Source organism: Anolis carolinensis, chromosome 2, assembly GCF_035594765.1.
Source record: "Anolis carolinensis isolate JA03-04 chromosome 2, rAnoCar3.1.pri, whole genome shotgun sequence".
NCBI lineage: Eukaryota > Metazoa > Chordata > Lepidosauria > Squamata > Dactyloidae > Anolis > Anolis carolinensis.
The window spans coordinates 183,916,640-183,935,031 of NC_085842.1; the positions used below are offsets into that span (position 1 = coordinate 183,916,640).

Below are 18,392 nucleotides of genomic sequence, written 5' to 3' on the forward strand. Positions count from 1 at the left end.
ATTTTCTTGCTTCTTGGCAGGGGGGTTGGATTGGATGGCCCACAAGGTCTCTTCAACTCTATGATTCTATGATTCTAGGAAAAAGTTGACTTCCAACTTTCTTATAGATGGGTACATGATACTAAATCCTACTCCCCTTTTATTACCACAGTTCTACTTCTTATTCCTAACTACTGTTTCTCAAACTCCTTCCACTCTCTACTCTTTCCTGCAAGAAAGACAATCTTTTTGGCTCTTGGAGGATATGCTGTTTTATTGATTTTTGTATTTTTCCTTTTGGACAGATTGTTTTTAAATTGATTTTATTCTGATGAGAATTTAACTGCATTTTAACAATACTTTTAAAGATAGATTTTAACCGATTTCTTTGTGCTTTCATTTGTATTCATTTTACAGTTTGCAAGCCAAATTGTGTATCTTTTTGAGGGGTGCAAGTGAAGTAACAACAGTGACGACAGCAGCTCTCGAAGTTACATTATATAATTTAAGGCTAATATTGTGACTCTGCTGCACGTATACGGTCATAATGTTCAAATGAGGAAGGTTGAATATGTTGCAGAATTTACTGCCCCAAGAATATCAGCTTGGATCCTTTCCTTTTCTGTAAAGACCAACATTTCTAATCTCCATGACTGTAGATATGTTTGAATTTATAACGGTGGAACCCAGAGAGATCTGATAAACCAGAGGGATTTTCTTCCAACTATCCATCTAAGCCTTCCTTACCAATGCTAACTCTGCCACTGCCAGCTTAGATCCTTATCTCTGACTCTGTATGAGAACAGTTGCCTGTTGACTTATGGCCATCTCAGTAATTTCAGAGGAACACTGGAGAGGATGCCATTACTTTCCACTGATATATACCTCATAGCTTTTGATATTCAAGTACTAATTTGATCTGGTTCTGCTTAGGGCCCTTCCAGACAGGCCCTATATCCCAGGATCTGATCCCATGTTTTCTGTTTATCCCAGTATATCTGGCAGTGGGGACTCATATAATCCAGGTTAAAGCAGAAAACCTGGGATCTGTGACTCACTGTGACTCTAAGGCAAATCTATCATAGGATATTGTGGACTGAGAGTGTGTAAATTTGCCAAAGGGCCACCCAGTGGGTTCCATGGCCGAGTGGAGATTTGAATACTGATCTGCAGAATTGTAAGTCTAACACTCAAAGTGCTGCACCACACTGATGCCTATGTAGACAAGATCAAATCCCGTTAACTCCAGGTGTATCTACACTTTAGAATTAATGTAGTTTGGCACTACTTTAACTACAATGGCTTAGTGCTGTGGAATCATGGGAGTTGTAGTTTAGCGGCGCCCCTGCACTCTTTAGAAGAAAATGCTAAAGACCTAAAACTACAACTCCCATTATTCCATAGCATGATTCTATAATTGCAGTGTAGATCAGTGGTTCTCAACTTTCCTAATGCCGTGACCCCTTAATACAATTCCTCATGTTGTGGTGATCCCCAACCATGAAATTATATTCGTTGCTATTTCATAACTGTAATTTTGCTATGGTTATGAATCATAATGTAAATATCTGATATGCAGGATGCATTTTCATTCACTGGACTAAATTTGGCACAAATACCCGATATGCCCAAAATTGAATACTGGTGGGGTGGGGTGGGGGGATTGATTTTGTCATTTGGGAGTTGTAGTTGCTGGGATTTATAGTTCACCTGCAATCAAAGAACATTTTAAACTCCACCAATGATAGAACGAACCAAACTTGGCACACAGAACTCCCATGACCAACAGAAAATACTGGAAAGGTTTGGTGGGCATTGACCTTAGGTTTTGGAGTTGTATTTCACCTACATTCACTGTGGACTCAAACTATGATGGATCTGGACCAAATTTGGCACAAATATTGGGGAAAATAGACCTTGACATTTGGGAGTTGTAGTTGCTGGGATTTATAGTTCACCTAAAATCAAAGAGTCTTTTAAACCCCACCAACGATAGAATTGGGCCAAACCTCCCACACAGAACCCCCATGACCTTACAGAAAATACTGTCTTTGGCGACCCTTCTGACACCCCCCTTACGCCCCCCCCCCCCCGGAGTCCCGACCCTCAGGTTGAGAACGCGGGTGTAGATGCACTCAAAGTCAAGTCAAAAGCCCAAGAAGCCCAAACAGACAGCTGAAAACAGGACCTTGGACAGTGCCAAGCAAACACTGTTGTCTCAAGCTTTCTCCAGGGTTCTATTGAGGAGCTTTTTGTGCCCTGAGTGTTTTGAATTACAACTCATGTAGTCCCTTAACATAAGTCATGCTGGGGTTTCTGGAAGATGAAAACCAATGCATCTGGTTGGTCAAAGGGACCATTACATGTCTCATTAATGAACTAAATTCCTCTGAAGTTTTCTTAGAGACTACCAAGACCTGTAGTGTGTGGTTTGATTCTCCTCCACTAGAATTACAACCATCCTTGGCAGAGCTGACTGGATTGTTAGACAGAACCATAAATTCTAGATTTCAAAGAGACCACAAGGGCCATCTAGTGAACACACAATCAAAGCACTCACAACAGATAGCTATCCAGCCTCTCTGTTCTTAGTGGAAGTGCTAATTGTCTACTACATCAACACTGTAATCAGTATTACTATATTAAATCTATGCCTTGATATATATGCAATTTTTTGCAAGTTATGTCTCACTGAGGACAGCCAGCATGGTATACTAGTTCAAGTCCTGAACAAGAATGCTGGGAGACCAGAGTTTGAATCCCAAGGAAATGCAGAGTGTGACCTCCGGCCAGCTATGTGCTATCAGCCTCAGAGGAAGGCAGTGGCAAACCTCCCTTGAATCAATCTTGCCAAGAAAATGCCAGGGTAGGTTTCGCTTTAGAGGTGCCAAACATCAGAAAATATTTATTTTATTTTATTGTTTTAATTATTTATGCTGTTATTGTGTTCTGCTTTTATCTGTTAATTCTTGGGCTTGGTCCCCATGTGAACCACTCCAAGTCCCTTTGGGGAGATGGAGGCGGGTTATAAATAAAGTTGTTGTTGTGGTGGTGGGTGGTGGTGGTTCTTCTTCTTCTTCTTCTTCTTCTTCTTCTTATTATTATTATTATTATTATTATTATTATTATTATTATTATTATTATTGTTGTTGTTGTACTTAAAGGCACATAGCAAGCCTCCCTCTGTTCAGCAATGCTTGGTCTTCGGAGTGTATGCATCAGATTGAAACTTTAATGAAGGAATTTTTTGCTATTGAACTTCAACTTTGTTGATGAAGACCTTAAATGTCCAGAGCAAGAAAGTGAGGTCGGCATATACTTCTTGCTTTCCAGAATACCAGAAGGGACAACCTCACTTTTTAAAGCTACCCAAGTCTGTATAAGATGGAAAGCAAGCAGATGACATTACCTATCTTAAAAGCCCCTTGAAATCACCACGCTCAATCCATCCTCCACCTGTTTTGCCCCCATCCCTCCTTTGTTACTCATATATTATCCATATATTGTTACTCACAGTAGTTTTCTCAAGGCAGTGCAACAAGTGATGGTGCTGCTGCTCAAAGGCTGAGCGGTTGCGCACAGCCAAGGCATGTGTGTCTGGATCTCTGTCCTGTGGGAGAGAAAGGGGATGAGAGATGTTAGACTGAATTAGACAGGATGCACCACACACAGCACTGACATGCATACACACACGCTCTCGTTTACATCTAAATTGGAGAGTCTGCCTTGAATGCCAATGTGCCTTTGCATCAGGACAATCTGTGGGCATGGGAACATATGTGAGCAAATAGAGTGCTAGTGTATGTAGGCCAGCTTTAAAGCAAGCAGCACAGGATCATGTTATGTCTGGCTGCAAGTGGGTAACAGAAGGTTGGAATGCTTTTCCACTTGAAAGTAATTCCCTGCATACTGAAAAGTAAAACATGCTATGGCTTGGCCAGATCTATACTCCTCTCTACTTTTTTAATGTCGTTTTATTACTCGGGGTGGAGCGGAGGGAGAGCCAGGAAAGTAAAAATTGATTAGAACTGGGTCAGTCTTCAGAAAAATTCATTATCAACTGGTGATATGTTTATTTTTTTCACTTTAAAATACTCATACCTGTATCATAACAATGTATAAAACTAAAATTATTTTTTAAAAGTAGTAAAAGAACAATTCATTCAAATCAGAGAATACAAATGACACATAAAACTCATCAGAATGAGAGGATATAGTAGTTAGTTCCCATTTCCAATGTCCCCCTAAAACAAATTGGGATTGTGATAAGCCAGAGAGGTACCAGCAGTAACAGGAATTTTTTGTTTGACAGCATTGAGGCTGGAGCAGAGAAGGCCTGCATCTGATTTCCTTGTATCTAAAGTAGGGCTTCACTAGAACATGTTAAGTCAAGTATACAATTCCCTCAGATGGTGATGAACTATCACAACAGCCCTTGCCAATAATATCTGGACTTCTGTTGCCATTCTCAGTGGCTCTATTGAGTGTTGAGAAGGGTTCTATGGAAGAAAATATTATCTGAGGGCACAAGCGACCTGTCTCTCCCCATAAGAGCTGCCCAGACCTTGAGGTCCGGAGAGGTCCCATTGCCTTCACAGACACGGTTGATGTGGACATGAAACAGCACTTTTTGGTGGCCGCTCCCAGACTCTAGAACTCCCCCCCTTTTTTTTATTCAGACGGGCTTTCATTATAGAACATTTTAAAAGAATGGCCTGAGGCTGCTGTATTGTTTTAAATTGCTTTTTATATTTTCAATTACATCTTATCTTTCTAAGCGTCAGTTTAAATTGTTTTAATATTATGAACAGTTTAATCTCATTGTAATGTTCACTTCTGGTATATTTTTAGCTGTATTGTTCTTCTTCCTTTTTAAAAAAGTAAGCTGTCTTGAGTCCCAATCTTGGGAGAATGATGGGATATAAACAACACTAGGGCATGAAATAACCAAAAAGTGGTGCCTCTTACTTCTACTCTAAGGGTGGGCAATCTATGTCTATATTAGGAGAGTCATGTGGCACTTGCATTCATTTTGAAAGCTCTGTCAGTTCAGACCTTGGTAAGTTCACAGACCACTAAAAGGGCAGGGAAATGGAAGGGAAAGAAGCAGGTGGCTGAAAGCAGAAGGCAGTGCTGGCAGATAGTGGAAAAGAAAAGACGGGTTTCCAATCACTGTAGGATCTTGGCCTGCCCATCATTGCCTCTCCTTGGGGTACAGTCTCTGAGAGATTACCCATAGGACAGGGGAATATATATCTCAGTAAGAGAAATGAATCCCCAATTCTTGCTGGAATCTCTCAAGAAGGTGAAAGCTAGGAGACCTCCTACTCTGGACAGCTCCAACAGAAGTTGCGGGCAATTAGTGGGAAGAAAGTCAGGGAAAAAATGAAGAAGACCCTGATTTACTTTTCCAAAGTAAACCCCAGGCAACTAAGGTTTGTCAGTGTCCTGGAACCACTGAGAGTCTGATTAAAACTATGGTTGCTACATCTCTACCCCACTCCACCCACCAAACACATACACACACAGTTTAGCACCATTTTCAAAATACAGGCATCTCCCAAGCTATGAACAAGATAGGTTCTGTAGGTTTGTAACTCCACCCTTTATCTATCTATCTATCTATCTATCTATCTATCTATCTATCTATCTATCTATCTATCTAATCTAAGCTTTGGGCAGTATAGGGAAGGGTTAACACCCCTGTGATGTTTCTTTTTCTGTCTGTGCCACTGTTCAGAAGATTTCACCCCACTTTCTGTCCTTTGTGACATTTGTATTTTGAAAAATCTGGCTTGTCATGGAAACCAGGAATGGTGATAAGGCTTCAGTGGAGACCCCCTTTCCCCATGATAACTCTCAGGAGTGAATTTCCCTTCTGAGGGGTAGATTTCTCTCACTTCCTGTGGTCTCACACCCATTGTTAACTTTGAGTTGTTTGCAAGTTGGATGGTTGTAACTCAGGGACTGCCTCTAACCAGAAGGAAATTGAAGAGAAGATTATTTATTTGCTAATCCTTCCAGTCTGTGAAACCCTTGAAGTCTATCCATGAAACCTTAGGGGACCACAGGTTACGAGCTCCTGAGCTAAGGAAAAAATATAATAATTCCAAAGGGGACAAGTGTACAGCAGTCAACCCACTTGTTTAATCAGCTCCACTGGCTGGTAAGTTTCCGGTCCTAATTCAAGGTGCAGGTTATCTATATATATAAAAGAGTGATGGCATCACGGCGATGGACAAAACAACAAATCTACAGCCCCCCCAAACTCGAAAATTGGCAGCGCAATCCATCATCCCCGCCTCCAGTAAGATACAACACAAACAAACAAAAAACACAATCACAACACCAAAAAAACACAACAGGCGATGTGCGCATGCGCACAAACACAATCCTCCCAACTCTTCCCCCGCGTGCGCGTGCACACACAAAACCGTCCCCCCTCCCTCCCCCTCTATCGCCGCCTCCACCGCCGAAGCCAGAGACTCGCCAGGAGAAGGCACATCTCCGCCTCACGAGGCTGAGCTCCCCATCCTCGAATTGGGAGTTCCACTCCAAAACACCCGGAGGGCCTATGCTGGCCCGCCCCTGGCCTCACATCTCGCCTGGGAAACAAAAAAGGCTACTTTCCCCCTCCCTCAGTACCTTCCCGGTGTTTCGCGCCAACAATGTTACCTCCGCTTGAGGCGCTTGGGAAAGCGAGTCCTGCCTCTCTCTGTGTGTGTGGAGGTTCCTTTCCCACCCCTTTTCCTTCCTCTCGGCCCTGCAGCGGCGGATGAGCGCCCCATCGCCCGCCTTCCCGGCCCCGTTCTCCCCCTCCTCCTCCTCGCCGCTGCTCAGGCCTCCTCCTATCCTCCTCCGCGGGAAGAACATGGAGGCCGGCACCGGGAAGCGCGAGGCGGGGAGGAAGCCGCTACGCCCCGGGCCTGCGCCTCCACCGGAGCCCGCTCTTCCCTGGCCTACCAGGCCTGCCAACCCACCACCACACCGGCGCCGCCTTCGGTAGGAGAGGGAGGGCCGGGATGGAGGGGCAAAGGAGAAGGGCAGACCTTACCCCACCACGCCTCCCGCCTGGCCCCTGAGCAGGTACAGAGCGCCTTCTTCTCCTCTTCTCTTATTTATTTACCCTTTTCCAGTGCCCGGGGATGACGCAAACGCCTTCCTTACAAAATTATAAATATACAGTAGAATCTCACTTATCCAACATAAACATCCCTGCACAACATTGCATAACTGAATCTCTTGGATAATAAGAACAGATTCAGGAAAACCCAATTAAACATCAAATTAGGTAATCGTTATACAAATTAGCCACCAAAACATCATGTTATACAACAAATTTGACAGAAAAAGTATCACAATTTAAAACACTGACTACAAAAAAATTGACTACTAAAACGCACACTACGTTGGATAATCCAGAACATTGCATTACCAAATGTTGGATAACTGAGATTCTATTGTAAGATGAAATAATTACTGTGGTACAATAATGCACAACAATATAATCTCTAAAATCAGAACACTCAATAAAGAACAACACTCTGAAAACAGGGAAATTCGACACAGGAAACAATCAGGGCCAGCTAACACCTCCCAACAAAGTATACCCATCACCAAAGTCTGCCAAATCCTCTGTTCTCTGACGCCCACAGACACTAGAAGCACATAAAATATCACAAACAACACCACTCTGAAAACAAGGGAATTCCAGACAGGAAACAATCAGGGCCAGCTAACACCTCCCAACAAAGTATTCCCATCATCAAAGTCTGGCAAATCCTCTTTTCTGACGCCCACAGACACTAGAAGCACATAAAATATCACAAACAACACCACTCTGAAAACAAGGGAATTCCAGACAAGAAACAATCAGGGCCAGCTAACACCTCCCAACAAAGTATTCCCATCATCAAAGTCTGGCAAATCCTCTTTTCTGACGCCCACAGACACTAGAAGCACATAAAATATCACAAACAACACCACTCTGAAAACAAGGGAATTCCAGACAAGAAACAATCAGGGCCAGCTAACACCTCCCAACAAAGTATTCCCATCATCAAAGTCTGGCAATTCCTCTGTTTTCTCAGGACCACAGACAGTAGTAGCACATAAAATATCGCAAACAACACCTCTCTGAAAACAAGGGAATTCCACACGGGAAACAATCAGGGCCAGCTAACACCTCCCAACAAAAAATTCACTCAGGGAGGAAACAGCCAGGCTTTAAAGCTACAAGGCCATTACATGCTAATCATTTTTCCTCATTCCAGCATTCATACTTGCCTCCAACAGACAAAAACAATCAAAAATTTTGTATATTCACAACCTTTAGGAAATAATATCCCCTGATGGTGCAGCGTGTTAAAGCGCTGAGCTGCTAAACTTCTGGACTGAAAGGCCACAGGTTTGAATTGGGGGAGCGGAGAGAGCCCCCACTGTTAGCTCCAGCTTCTGCCAACCCAGAAGTTCGAAAACATGCAAATGTGAGCAAATCAATAGGTACTGCTCTGGCGGGAAGGTAACACCGCTCCATGTAGTCATCCCACATGACCTTGGAGGAGTCTACGGACAACGCCGGCTCTTCGGCTTAGAAATGGAGATGAGCACCAACCTCCAGAGTCAGACATGACTGGACTTAATGTCAGGGGAAACCTTTACCCTTGCCCTTAACTACCACCAATTCCTCAATACTTTATTTCCCAGACCACCAGACTTCGCCACAGCAACGCGTGGCCGGGCACAGCTAGTTACCTATAAAACTCTAAACGGTTTGGGATCTGCCTATGATGGCCTCTGGCCATCCTCTCACTTCCACCTCTGTCTCAGGTACAACTAGTGAGTCAAGAGAGAGGGCCTTCTTGGTAGTAGCCCCCCAGCTCTGGAACTCCCTCCCCAGGGAGATTAGGCTAGCACCCTCCCTGTCCACTTTCTGCAGAGCTAAAGATGTGGATATTCCGCTGTGCTTTTGAGTAGACAATAGCTAGTCTCAGATAGGACCAAAAATCTGTCCTCACACTTTACTAATGCTCTTTTCCTCACTGCTGCCATATGACTTATGCACTTTAGTCATTAGCCTATCCTTTAAATGATTGTTGCAGTAGTCCACCCACCCGTGATGATAAAGTGAAATTGTTATTGGTTGTTGGTTCGATGCCTTTTTAATATATAATGTTGTTGTTTTATTTTGTCTTATATTCTTATTATGCATTTTAATGTATTACATTTTAAACTGTGTCGTTCGGGTTTGGTCCCATGTCAGCTGCCCCGAGTCCCTTTGGGGAGATGGAAGTGGGGTACAAAAATAAAGTTATAATAATATTATTATTATTACAGGAAAGCGAACCTGCAGTTAGCATCCATACCTCAAGGCCTCCATTCTGTTTATACTGAAGGAAAGCGTTAGTAGTGCCACTTTTGGCCAGACGGATCCGGGTCAGACGAACCTTCTGCAAGGGGGAAAAAAAAGAGAGAGAGAGAAAGAGATGAGAGTCAAAGAAGGACTCTGCCTGTCCACCCTTTGTCTTTTCTTCGCTTCTTGCTTTTTCTCCGTTACCTGCTGTGCTCGTCGCTTATCTGCCCGCTGGTTCTGGTGGTAGATCCGACTGAAGTTGGAAACGATGACAGGAACAGGGAGGGCGATGACCAGCACCCCGCTAAGAGAGCAGATGGAACCAAAGATCTTCCCTGCAATGGTGCTTGGGACCATGTCACCGTAGCTGGAAGGGATACAGCAATTACTATAGCTCTTGGCATATTCCCTTACTTCACTCCAACTGACAATTGTTCATGTACACCAGGCATGGGCAAACTAAGGCCCGGGGGCCAGATGCGGCCCCCTGGATGCTTACCTCAGGCCCTTCTCATTTTCCCTGTCCTCTCGGCATAAGGACACAGTGGCCTGCTGCATCCTTATACAGAAAGGATGGGAGAGAAAGGCATACAGTGGCTGAGAGCCCTCTGGAGCTCTCTCAGCCAATGCATATCTCACCCTCCTCCCGGCATAAGGACAGTGCAAGCAGGCCCATCCTTATGCCGAGAGGATGGTCCAAGGAAGGCACACAGCGGCTGAGAGCCCTCTGGGGTGTTCTCAGCCATCACCTATCTTGCCCTACTCCAGGCATAATGTCAAGAGAATAGCCTGAAGATCGAGGAGGATCAGGGCAGTCACCTCAAGTCTTGTTTTCCTCCTGGATAAAAATGGAATGAGCGGCCCCATCCTTATGCCAGAAGAACAACCTGAGGATGACCCAGGCCCTGCCCCGCCTCCTCCCAGCCCACCCTTTCACAGGTCCTCTCCCCCTCGAGCCCGTTCCACCCAGTGTATGCCCAGCCACCCTCCCTCCCAGCCCGAACCTCTCAGTTGGGTTCACAAGGCAAAAAAGCTGGCCCATACCTGAAATACACAAAGAAGTCCCTTCTGTCTCATAGAACTAAGAACTGACCACTTTCCTAGAACCAGAACTTGGTCAAATCACTTTTAAATACAGTAGAGTCTCACTTATCCAACACTCGCTTATCCAACGTTCTGGATTATCCAACGCATTTTTGAAGTCAATGTTTTCAATACATCGTGATATTTTGGTGCTAAATTCGTAAATACTAAATGGCATTACTGCGTATTGAACTACTTTTTCTGTCACATGTGTTGTATAACATGATGTTCTGATGCTTAATTTGTAAAATCATAACCTAATTTGATGTTTAATAGGCTTTTCCTTAATCCCTCCTTATTATCCAACATATTTGCTTATCCAACATTCTTCCGGCCCGTTTATGTTGGATAAGTGAGACTCTACTGTACTACAACTGCCAGAATCCTTTTTGTCATTCTAGTCAGACAATTCCTGGAGTCATACTGTTTGGGGATTATAGTCCAGAAAAGAAACTTTAAAAGTCTCCAACATTTATCAGATGGAAACTTGGACCTACGTGGCCAAGCGACATCAGAATAGACTCAGTATGGCAAAAGCTATGAAGAAGAGAAAGGTTAGGAGAGGCTGCAGCAGTTTGCTTTTGCCTGAGCATAATTTCACACTTTTCTTCCCTTTTCCTCCCACTGAGTAAATACAGTCCAGACTGCTTATGGATTTTGAAGTCAGTTTAGAGCAGATGAAGTAATTGCAGAACAAAGGGAAAAGTGGGCAGAGGAGAGAAAAGCTGAGACATTTTAAAAGCAAATGAAAAAGCGGGATGACCAGAGCAACTGGGGCAATCCCTGCCTAGTCATGACAGTTGGGAGAGTATGAAAAGGCACCTACCTCCCCAGGGCCATAGCCAGAAAAAAAATTCAGGAGGTTGAAACTTTTTTTTAGTATTTCCATAATGCAAAATAATTAAGAAATCAGGCTCCATCAATAAACTTTCATGGACATTCAAGACAGATAAGCTTCAGTGGTCACTTATTGAGATTTGGTTAATCAGTTAAAATTCATGAGTAAGCCAGGATTTTTTTTTTAAACCTGAAAAATTTCAGGAGGGGGGGTTGAAACCCTACCCCCCCCCCCCCCCCCGCTACAGCCCTGCCAACCAAGATATCCACCAAAACAATGTGTAGGTGAGTTATTGTGTCAACGAAGTCAAGAAATCCCATTAGCATGTTTTCTCATACCAGGCGGTAAAAAAGAGGAACAAAATTTTAAAAAAGTAACAATTTACGGCTCTTTTACAAGATCCAAAACCTCCGTTTACACCCTTTCAGCTGTAGCGGGGCATCTTCTCAACTCTTCTCAGCATTTAGCAAATTACAAAATTAGAAGGCTGTGGTCGTGACAGAGGAGGAGGGTGGAGATGCGTGTGAAATGTTGGATGGGATGTCAGAGTTTCCACTTTTCCTCCTCACACACTGGGAACTGCAGCGCCACAGCAAAGCAAGCAAGGATTTCCTGATCTCTTTAGCCTTCAAGCTGTGAAAATCTTAACCTGCATGGCAGGTTGCTATCAAAGACACCGGAGGACAACCAAGAATAAGTCACAGCAACCCTAACAGATAGTTTGTCTTTCAGAAGTTGCATAAGGATTACATAAGCATGGGATTTCACGTTTAGCATATAAGTGAACTTTCATCATCCCTCTTCTCTCTTTTGCTTTTGCAATCTGTCTTCCATTAGTCCACAGACCAGCTTGAAACATGAGAGCAATGCCTACTGGGGGAAAATATCACAAGAACCAGTGTAGGGACAACCAAGGCTTTCACTGTTTTGCAGTGTCCTAGACATTTTATTCCTGAAGCACAGCAGAAATAAAATTCCATACTCATCCAAGGCAAGGTTCATAATACCAGGTCTTCTTAATAATTTTTCACTCATGACCCCTTTCTGCCTCAGATTTGTTTACGTAAACTCAGGTATATAGGTACCGCATATGAAATAGGGAGCCCCAGTGGTGCTGTGAGTTAAACCGCTGAGCTGCTGAACTTGCTGACCAAAAGGTCGGCAGTTCAAATCCAGGGAGCAAGGTGAGCTCCCGCTGTTAGCCCCAGCTTCTGCCAACCGAACAGTTCGAAAACATGCAAATGTGAGTAGATCAATGGGTACTGCTCTGGCAGGAAGGTAACAGTGCTCCATGCAGTCATGCTGGCCAAATGACCTTGGAGGTGTCTATGGACAAAACCAGCTCTTTGGCTTGGAAATGGAGGTGAGCACCAACCCCCAAAGTTGGACACGTCTAGACTCAATATCAGGGGAAAACCTTTACCTTGGTATATGAAATAGGTATAAAAATCAAACATTTGGTGATAATAGACCAGCATCTCCAAGGCTTGTTAAACAGGCTGACTTTTCTTTTTGTGGAGTACAGCTGAAGCATTTTCTGCAGAGTCTACTGTAAACACTGCATGTTAAAAATTGCATAAATGGGTGTCATCCAGAAATGGTTTATATCAAATTTTTCATGACACCAAAGGGATCCTATCGGAGTCAGGACCCACTTTTTAAGAAGCAATGCTGTAATTATTTTGACATCGCAGGCATCCCGTTTCCACGCACAGGTGCCTTCTTACATTTATCAATTGAGGGAAAGAACAAACAAATCAAAAATAAATTTGTTGATTTCTGGAGGTCTTTCTTGGAATACTCCAGTAGCATCATCTTAGGCAATGGCTTGAGATGTGCTGCTGGATTTTGAGGGCCCTGCCTGTCAAATCTGTGACAGTGTATACATCTTCTAACAATGTGGGATTTTCCTGAGCAAATCAAATACTGTTAGTAACCAAATTCTTTCATGTGCAAGTCAAGTGCCTCTTGACATATGGCTTTGCATGGAGTAGTGGTGTGAGCATTGGACTAGCATTGGAGGCTCCTTCTTTGGAAACTTTTAAGCAGAAGCTGGATGGCCATCTGTCAGGGGTGCTTTGAATGTGATTTTCCTGTTTCTCGGAAGGGGTTGGGCTGGATGGTCCACGAGGTTTCTTCCAACTCTAGGATTCTATGACTATGACTCGGGATACCTGGTTCAATTCCCTGCTCAGTCATGGAAACCCACTAGGTGAGCTTGGGCAAGTCACACTCTCTCAGCCCCAGAAAATGCCTTAGGGCTCCCAAAACCTGGAAATGACTTAAAGGCATAAAAGAACAAAATTACAGCCCTTAAGCTTCTGCGAATATAGAATCATAGAATCATAGAGTTGGAAGACACCTCGTGGGCCATCCATTCCAACCCCCTGCCAAGAAGCAGGAAAAGCATATTCAAAGCACCCCCGACAGACGGCCATCCAGCTTCTGTTTAAACGCCTCCAAAGAAGGAGCCTCCACCACATACCGAGGCAGAGAGAGAGTTCCATTGCTAAACAGCTCTTCCTGATGTTCAGGTGGAATCTCCTTTCCTGTAGTTTGAAGCCCTTGATCTGCATCCTAGTCTCCAGGGCAGCAGAAAACAAGCTTGCTCCCTCCTTCCTTTGACTTCTCCTCACATATTTATACATGCCCCTCATCATGTCTCCTCTCAGCGTTCTCTTCTGCAGGCTAAACATGCCCAGCTCTTTCAGCTACTCCTCATATGGTTTGTTCTCCAAACGCTTGATCATTTTAGTTGCCCTCCTCTGGACACTTTCCAGCTTGTCAACATTTCCCTTCAATTACGGTGCCCAGAATTGGATACAGTGTGATTCCAGGTGTGGTCTGACCGGGGCAGAATAGAGGGATAGCATGACTTCCCTGGAACTAGGCATTATAGTCCTATTTATTCAGGCCAAAATTCCATTGGCTTTTTTTGCCGCCACACTGCATTGTTGGCTCATGTTTAACTTGTTGTACGCAAGGACCCCAAGATCTTTTTCACACGAACTGCTGTCAAGCCAGGCATCCCTCATTCTGTATCTTCACATTTCCTTTTTTCCTGTCTAAGTGAAGTATCTCGCCTTTGTCCCTGTCGAAGTTATTTTGTTAGTTTCAGCCCATCTCTCTAGTCTGTGAAGATCCTTTTTAATTCTTCTCCTTAGCTATTCCTCCCAGTTTGGTGTCATCTGCAAACTTGCTGATCATGCCTTCATCTAAGTCATTAATAAAGACGTTGATAGGAGAAATTGACAAATAAAAAATGATGAAATGTGGAAAGAGACAACAATACAGTTGATGACAAAAATAAAGACAAATAGGAAAAAATGAATACTAATAACAGCAGCTGAATGGCACAAGTTCCTTCCTAAGCTGCCATATCATATAACATTTCATAAACGAAAAATCCAGATTTATGTGGTCAAGCAACTTCAAAGCCAAGTTGGGAAAAACTATTCATGAAGAAGAACAGAGAAGCACAGCAGTTTGCTTTTGCTTGAGCCTACTTGGTAGTTTTCTCCTCTTCTCTCTGCAAAGTTAACTGAATGCAAACGGGTTCTTCACCTTCAACTTTGTTTGCAGCAACTGAAGTTAAGTCAAGGACAAAAGGGGAAAGTGAGGCAGGGAGAGAAAAACACAACATTTTAAAAGCATCTAAAAAGATGGGTTGACAGAGGATTAATTGGATTGTCTTTGCAATATTTAACTAAAATAGTTGTCTTTGCAATATTTAATCATAGTACCATAGAACCTAGAAAGTGGGAGAACCTTACTCTAAAGATAGGGCTGATCCTGAGGCTGGAATTTCAAGTATTCTCCATGGCTCCCCTTCATCACCAGGTTGTATGAGAGTAGGGAAAACAGTTGAAATATTTTGAAATAAAAATTAGAAGTTTAGGGTTTTTACTAGGAAACGGGCATCACTTTGACACAGGATTTTGATTTTTTTTACTTGAAAATGCAATGAGTGAACAGACACTCCTAGGTCTGCATGAGGGAAAAACCTAAAAGTCCCAGTGGCGCAGTGGATCAAACCACTGAGCTGCTGAACTTGCTGATCAAAAAGTCGGTGGTTTGAATCCAGGGAGTGGGGTGAGCTCCCACTGTTAACCCCAGCTTCTTCCAGCCTAGCAGTTCAAAAACATGCAAATGTCAGTAGATCAATAGGTACCGCTCCGGCAGGAAGGTAATGACACTCCATGCAGTCATGCTGGCCACATGACCTTGGAGGTATCTATGGATAATGCCCGCAGTTTGGCTTAGAAATGGAGATGAGCACCAACGCCGAGTCGGACACAAGTAGACTTAATGTCGGGGAAAACCTTTACCTTAATATTACAATCTTGGTCTCTTTCAAAGAAGAAAACTCTTTACCCTCATGTTTGGTAGAAAATATATATTCTGAAATGACAGCAGGATTCCATTATATGCTGCTTGTTTTCCTGAATGAACTTCATTCAATATCTAGCATAGATATTGTTAGATCTTGCATTTAGAGAAAATATTCTTTGCAAAACTCAAAATCAGGCAACCATGCTGGTTCATAAGAACAAAATACAGACAGGCAATAAAATAATATCTCCACAAGGGCCAAAAGTTGTATTGGAAGTGCAGCCTGTGGAACTCAGGATTATTTTTTCTTTATAACCAACCCAAGGCAGTGTTCTATGAGTATGCAATCCTCCATTCCCTCCAGAAATTACATATTGCACTGGGAACTCTGGTTAGTCCTAAATAAGGACATTATGATACGAACTCTATTCATCTTTTTGCCACAGTTCACCCTGTCCCAAAAGGAACAAAAATAGTAATCAACGTCTAGGTCTGGGACTTGAAAATAGCAATTACATTTTTATTTGAAGATAGCCCAACTCATTTTGAAAGCCATTTTCCCCAAGGACAAAGGGCCTTTGCATATATATATATATATATATATATATATATATATATATATATAGGTCTGGCATGCTAATTTAAACAGTTCACTCTAGAGGTACATTCCTTGGTCTATCAGCTAAAGCAATTGATCTCAAAAGAAGAACTTCTTTGAAAGGGGTCAAACAATTTTCCAATAATAATTGCTCTTTTCAAGCTGCCAGCCAATGACTTCCCACTCCCCTTTCTTCCACGTCCCTCACAGAGTTTAGACACGTCCTTTTATTTTAATTCTGATTGTGAAAGCCTTATGAAAGGGACAGGACCAGTCCTACCACTAGGCAGAGCAAAGCAATTACTTCTCACGTGGCATAGAGCTGTTTGACAGTGGAATATTATGTCTCAGAGTGTGATGGGGTCTCCTTCTCTGGAGGTTTTATCTGTCAGGAGTGGATGGTTATCTGTCAGGAGAGCTTTGATGGTGCATTCCTGCAGAAGGAGGTTAGACCGGATGACTCTTGGGATCTTTTTCAACTCTATAATTGTATGATTTTAAATACTGAAGTAGTCTCTTTCAACCAGTCCTGGTGAGCTCACCCTACCTCCACAATGCCACTTCTACACTGCCATATAATCCAGTTCAAAGCAGATAATCTGGATTTTATATGGCACTGTAGAAAGGACCCCAGTCTCTCTCAAAAGCAAAATTCTTCTAAAATTATGCAGTGCAGTGAATATGTCCTAAGAGGAAGGGAGCATACAGTGCAGTTGTTTCAGTGCTGAGCCACAGCTCTGGAGACCAGATTTTAATCCCCACTCAGCCATGGAAACCCGTTGGGTGACCTTGGGTGAGTCACACTCTCTCACCCCTAGAAGAAGGCAGAAGCAAACTCCTTATGAATCAATCTTGCCAAAAAAACTTCAGAATCATTTATACTTAAGGTTGCCATAGGTCACAAACGGATTGAAAGCACATAACAACAACAAAATATAATCGAAGTCTCATCTAGTGGCAACTAACAATTGGCCAATAAATCAAAAGTGATGACACTACCAATAACAGGCAACTTTTAGGGGATAATGAGGACATAATGGTGTCACTTTTGTAAAATAATAACAGGTGTCTTCAGCTTATTACTATAATGAACCACAATAATTACTCCTAAAATGTTATTAGGGGATTGTTTTGGGAGAGTTTTGGTCATACTTATATTTTTAAGAGCATTTCTCCATATAATAACTTAGGTTAAGAGTTATTTGATTGTTGAAAGTGAGGAAGAGCTGAGGAGCCTTATAAACAAGGTGAAAGAAGAAAGTGCAAAAGCTGGGTTGCAGTTAAATATCAAGAAAACCAAGATTATGGCAACCAGACTGACTGATAGTTGACAAATAGAGGGAAAAACATGGAAGCAGTGTCAGACTTTGTATTTCTAGGCGTAAAGATTACTGCAGATGCAGACTGCAGCCAGGAAATCAGAAGATGTTTACTTCTTGGGAGGAGAGCAATAACCAATCTCGATAAAATAGTGAAGAGTAGAGACATCACACTGGTAACAAAGGTCTGCATAGTTAAAGCAATGGTACTCCCCATAGTAACCTATGGATGTGAGAGCTGGACCATAAGGAAGGCTGAGCGAAGGAAGATAGATGCTTTTGAACTCTGGTGCTGGAGGAAAATCCTGAGTGTGCCTTGGACCGCGAGAAGATCCAACCAGCCCATCCTCCAGGAAATAATGCCCAAATGCTCACTGGAGGGAAGGATATTAGAGACAAAGATGAAGTACTTTGATCACATCATGAGAAAACAGGAAAGCTTAGAGAAGACAATGATGCTGGGCAAAATGGAAGTAAAAAGGAAGAGGGGCCGACCAAGGGCAAGATGGATGGCTGGTATCCTTGAAGTGACTGGCTTCACCTTGAAGGAACTGTGGGTGGCGACAGCCGACAGGGAGTTCTGCTGTGGGCTGATCCATGAGGTCACGAAGAGTTGGAAGTGACTGAACGAATAAACAACAACAACAACAGTGATGCCTGCAATGTATTATTCAATTTCTGTTCTTTAAAAAAAAAAAGAGAGGAGTGAAAGCAAGATGAAATGTATTTTGGGGGCTATCCAGAGCTAATTGTTGTTGTTGTTTGTTTTTAAAGTTTGCACTGGGCTTTTTTGTTGTTGACAATGTGCTCTCCCTGAAGGAGATTGTTCCTGAGCATTACTTATGTTTTCCTATAGATTCACTACAGATTTATGCTGTTTAAAAACAACTT

At 42.9% G+C, this 18,392-nt stretch overlaps 1 protein-coding gene across 1 annotated transcript in view; it reads right to left on the reverse strand.

Moving 5' to 3' along the window:
- kcnd1 (potassium voltage-gated channel subfamily D member 1) overlaps positions 1-18,392 on the reverse strand; it is a 101,862-nt gene that overhangs the window by 17,079 nt on the left and 66,391 nt on the right. Inside the window, exons 3-5 of the mRNA XM_062971278.1 lie at positions 9,536-9,698; positions 9,345-9,428; positions 3,494-3,589 (exon numbers count right to left, since the gene is read on the reverse strand). Of these exons, the coding sequence (XP_062827348.1) occupies positions 3,494-3,589; positions 9,345-9,428; positions 9,536-9,698 (343 nt within the window). The remainder of the gene's footprint in view (positions 1-3,493; positions 3,590-9,344; positions 9,429-9,535; positions 9,699-18,392) is intronic.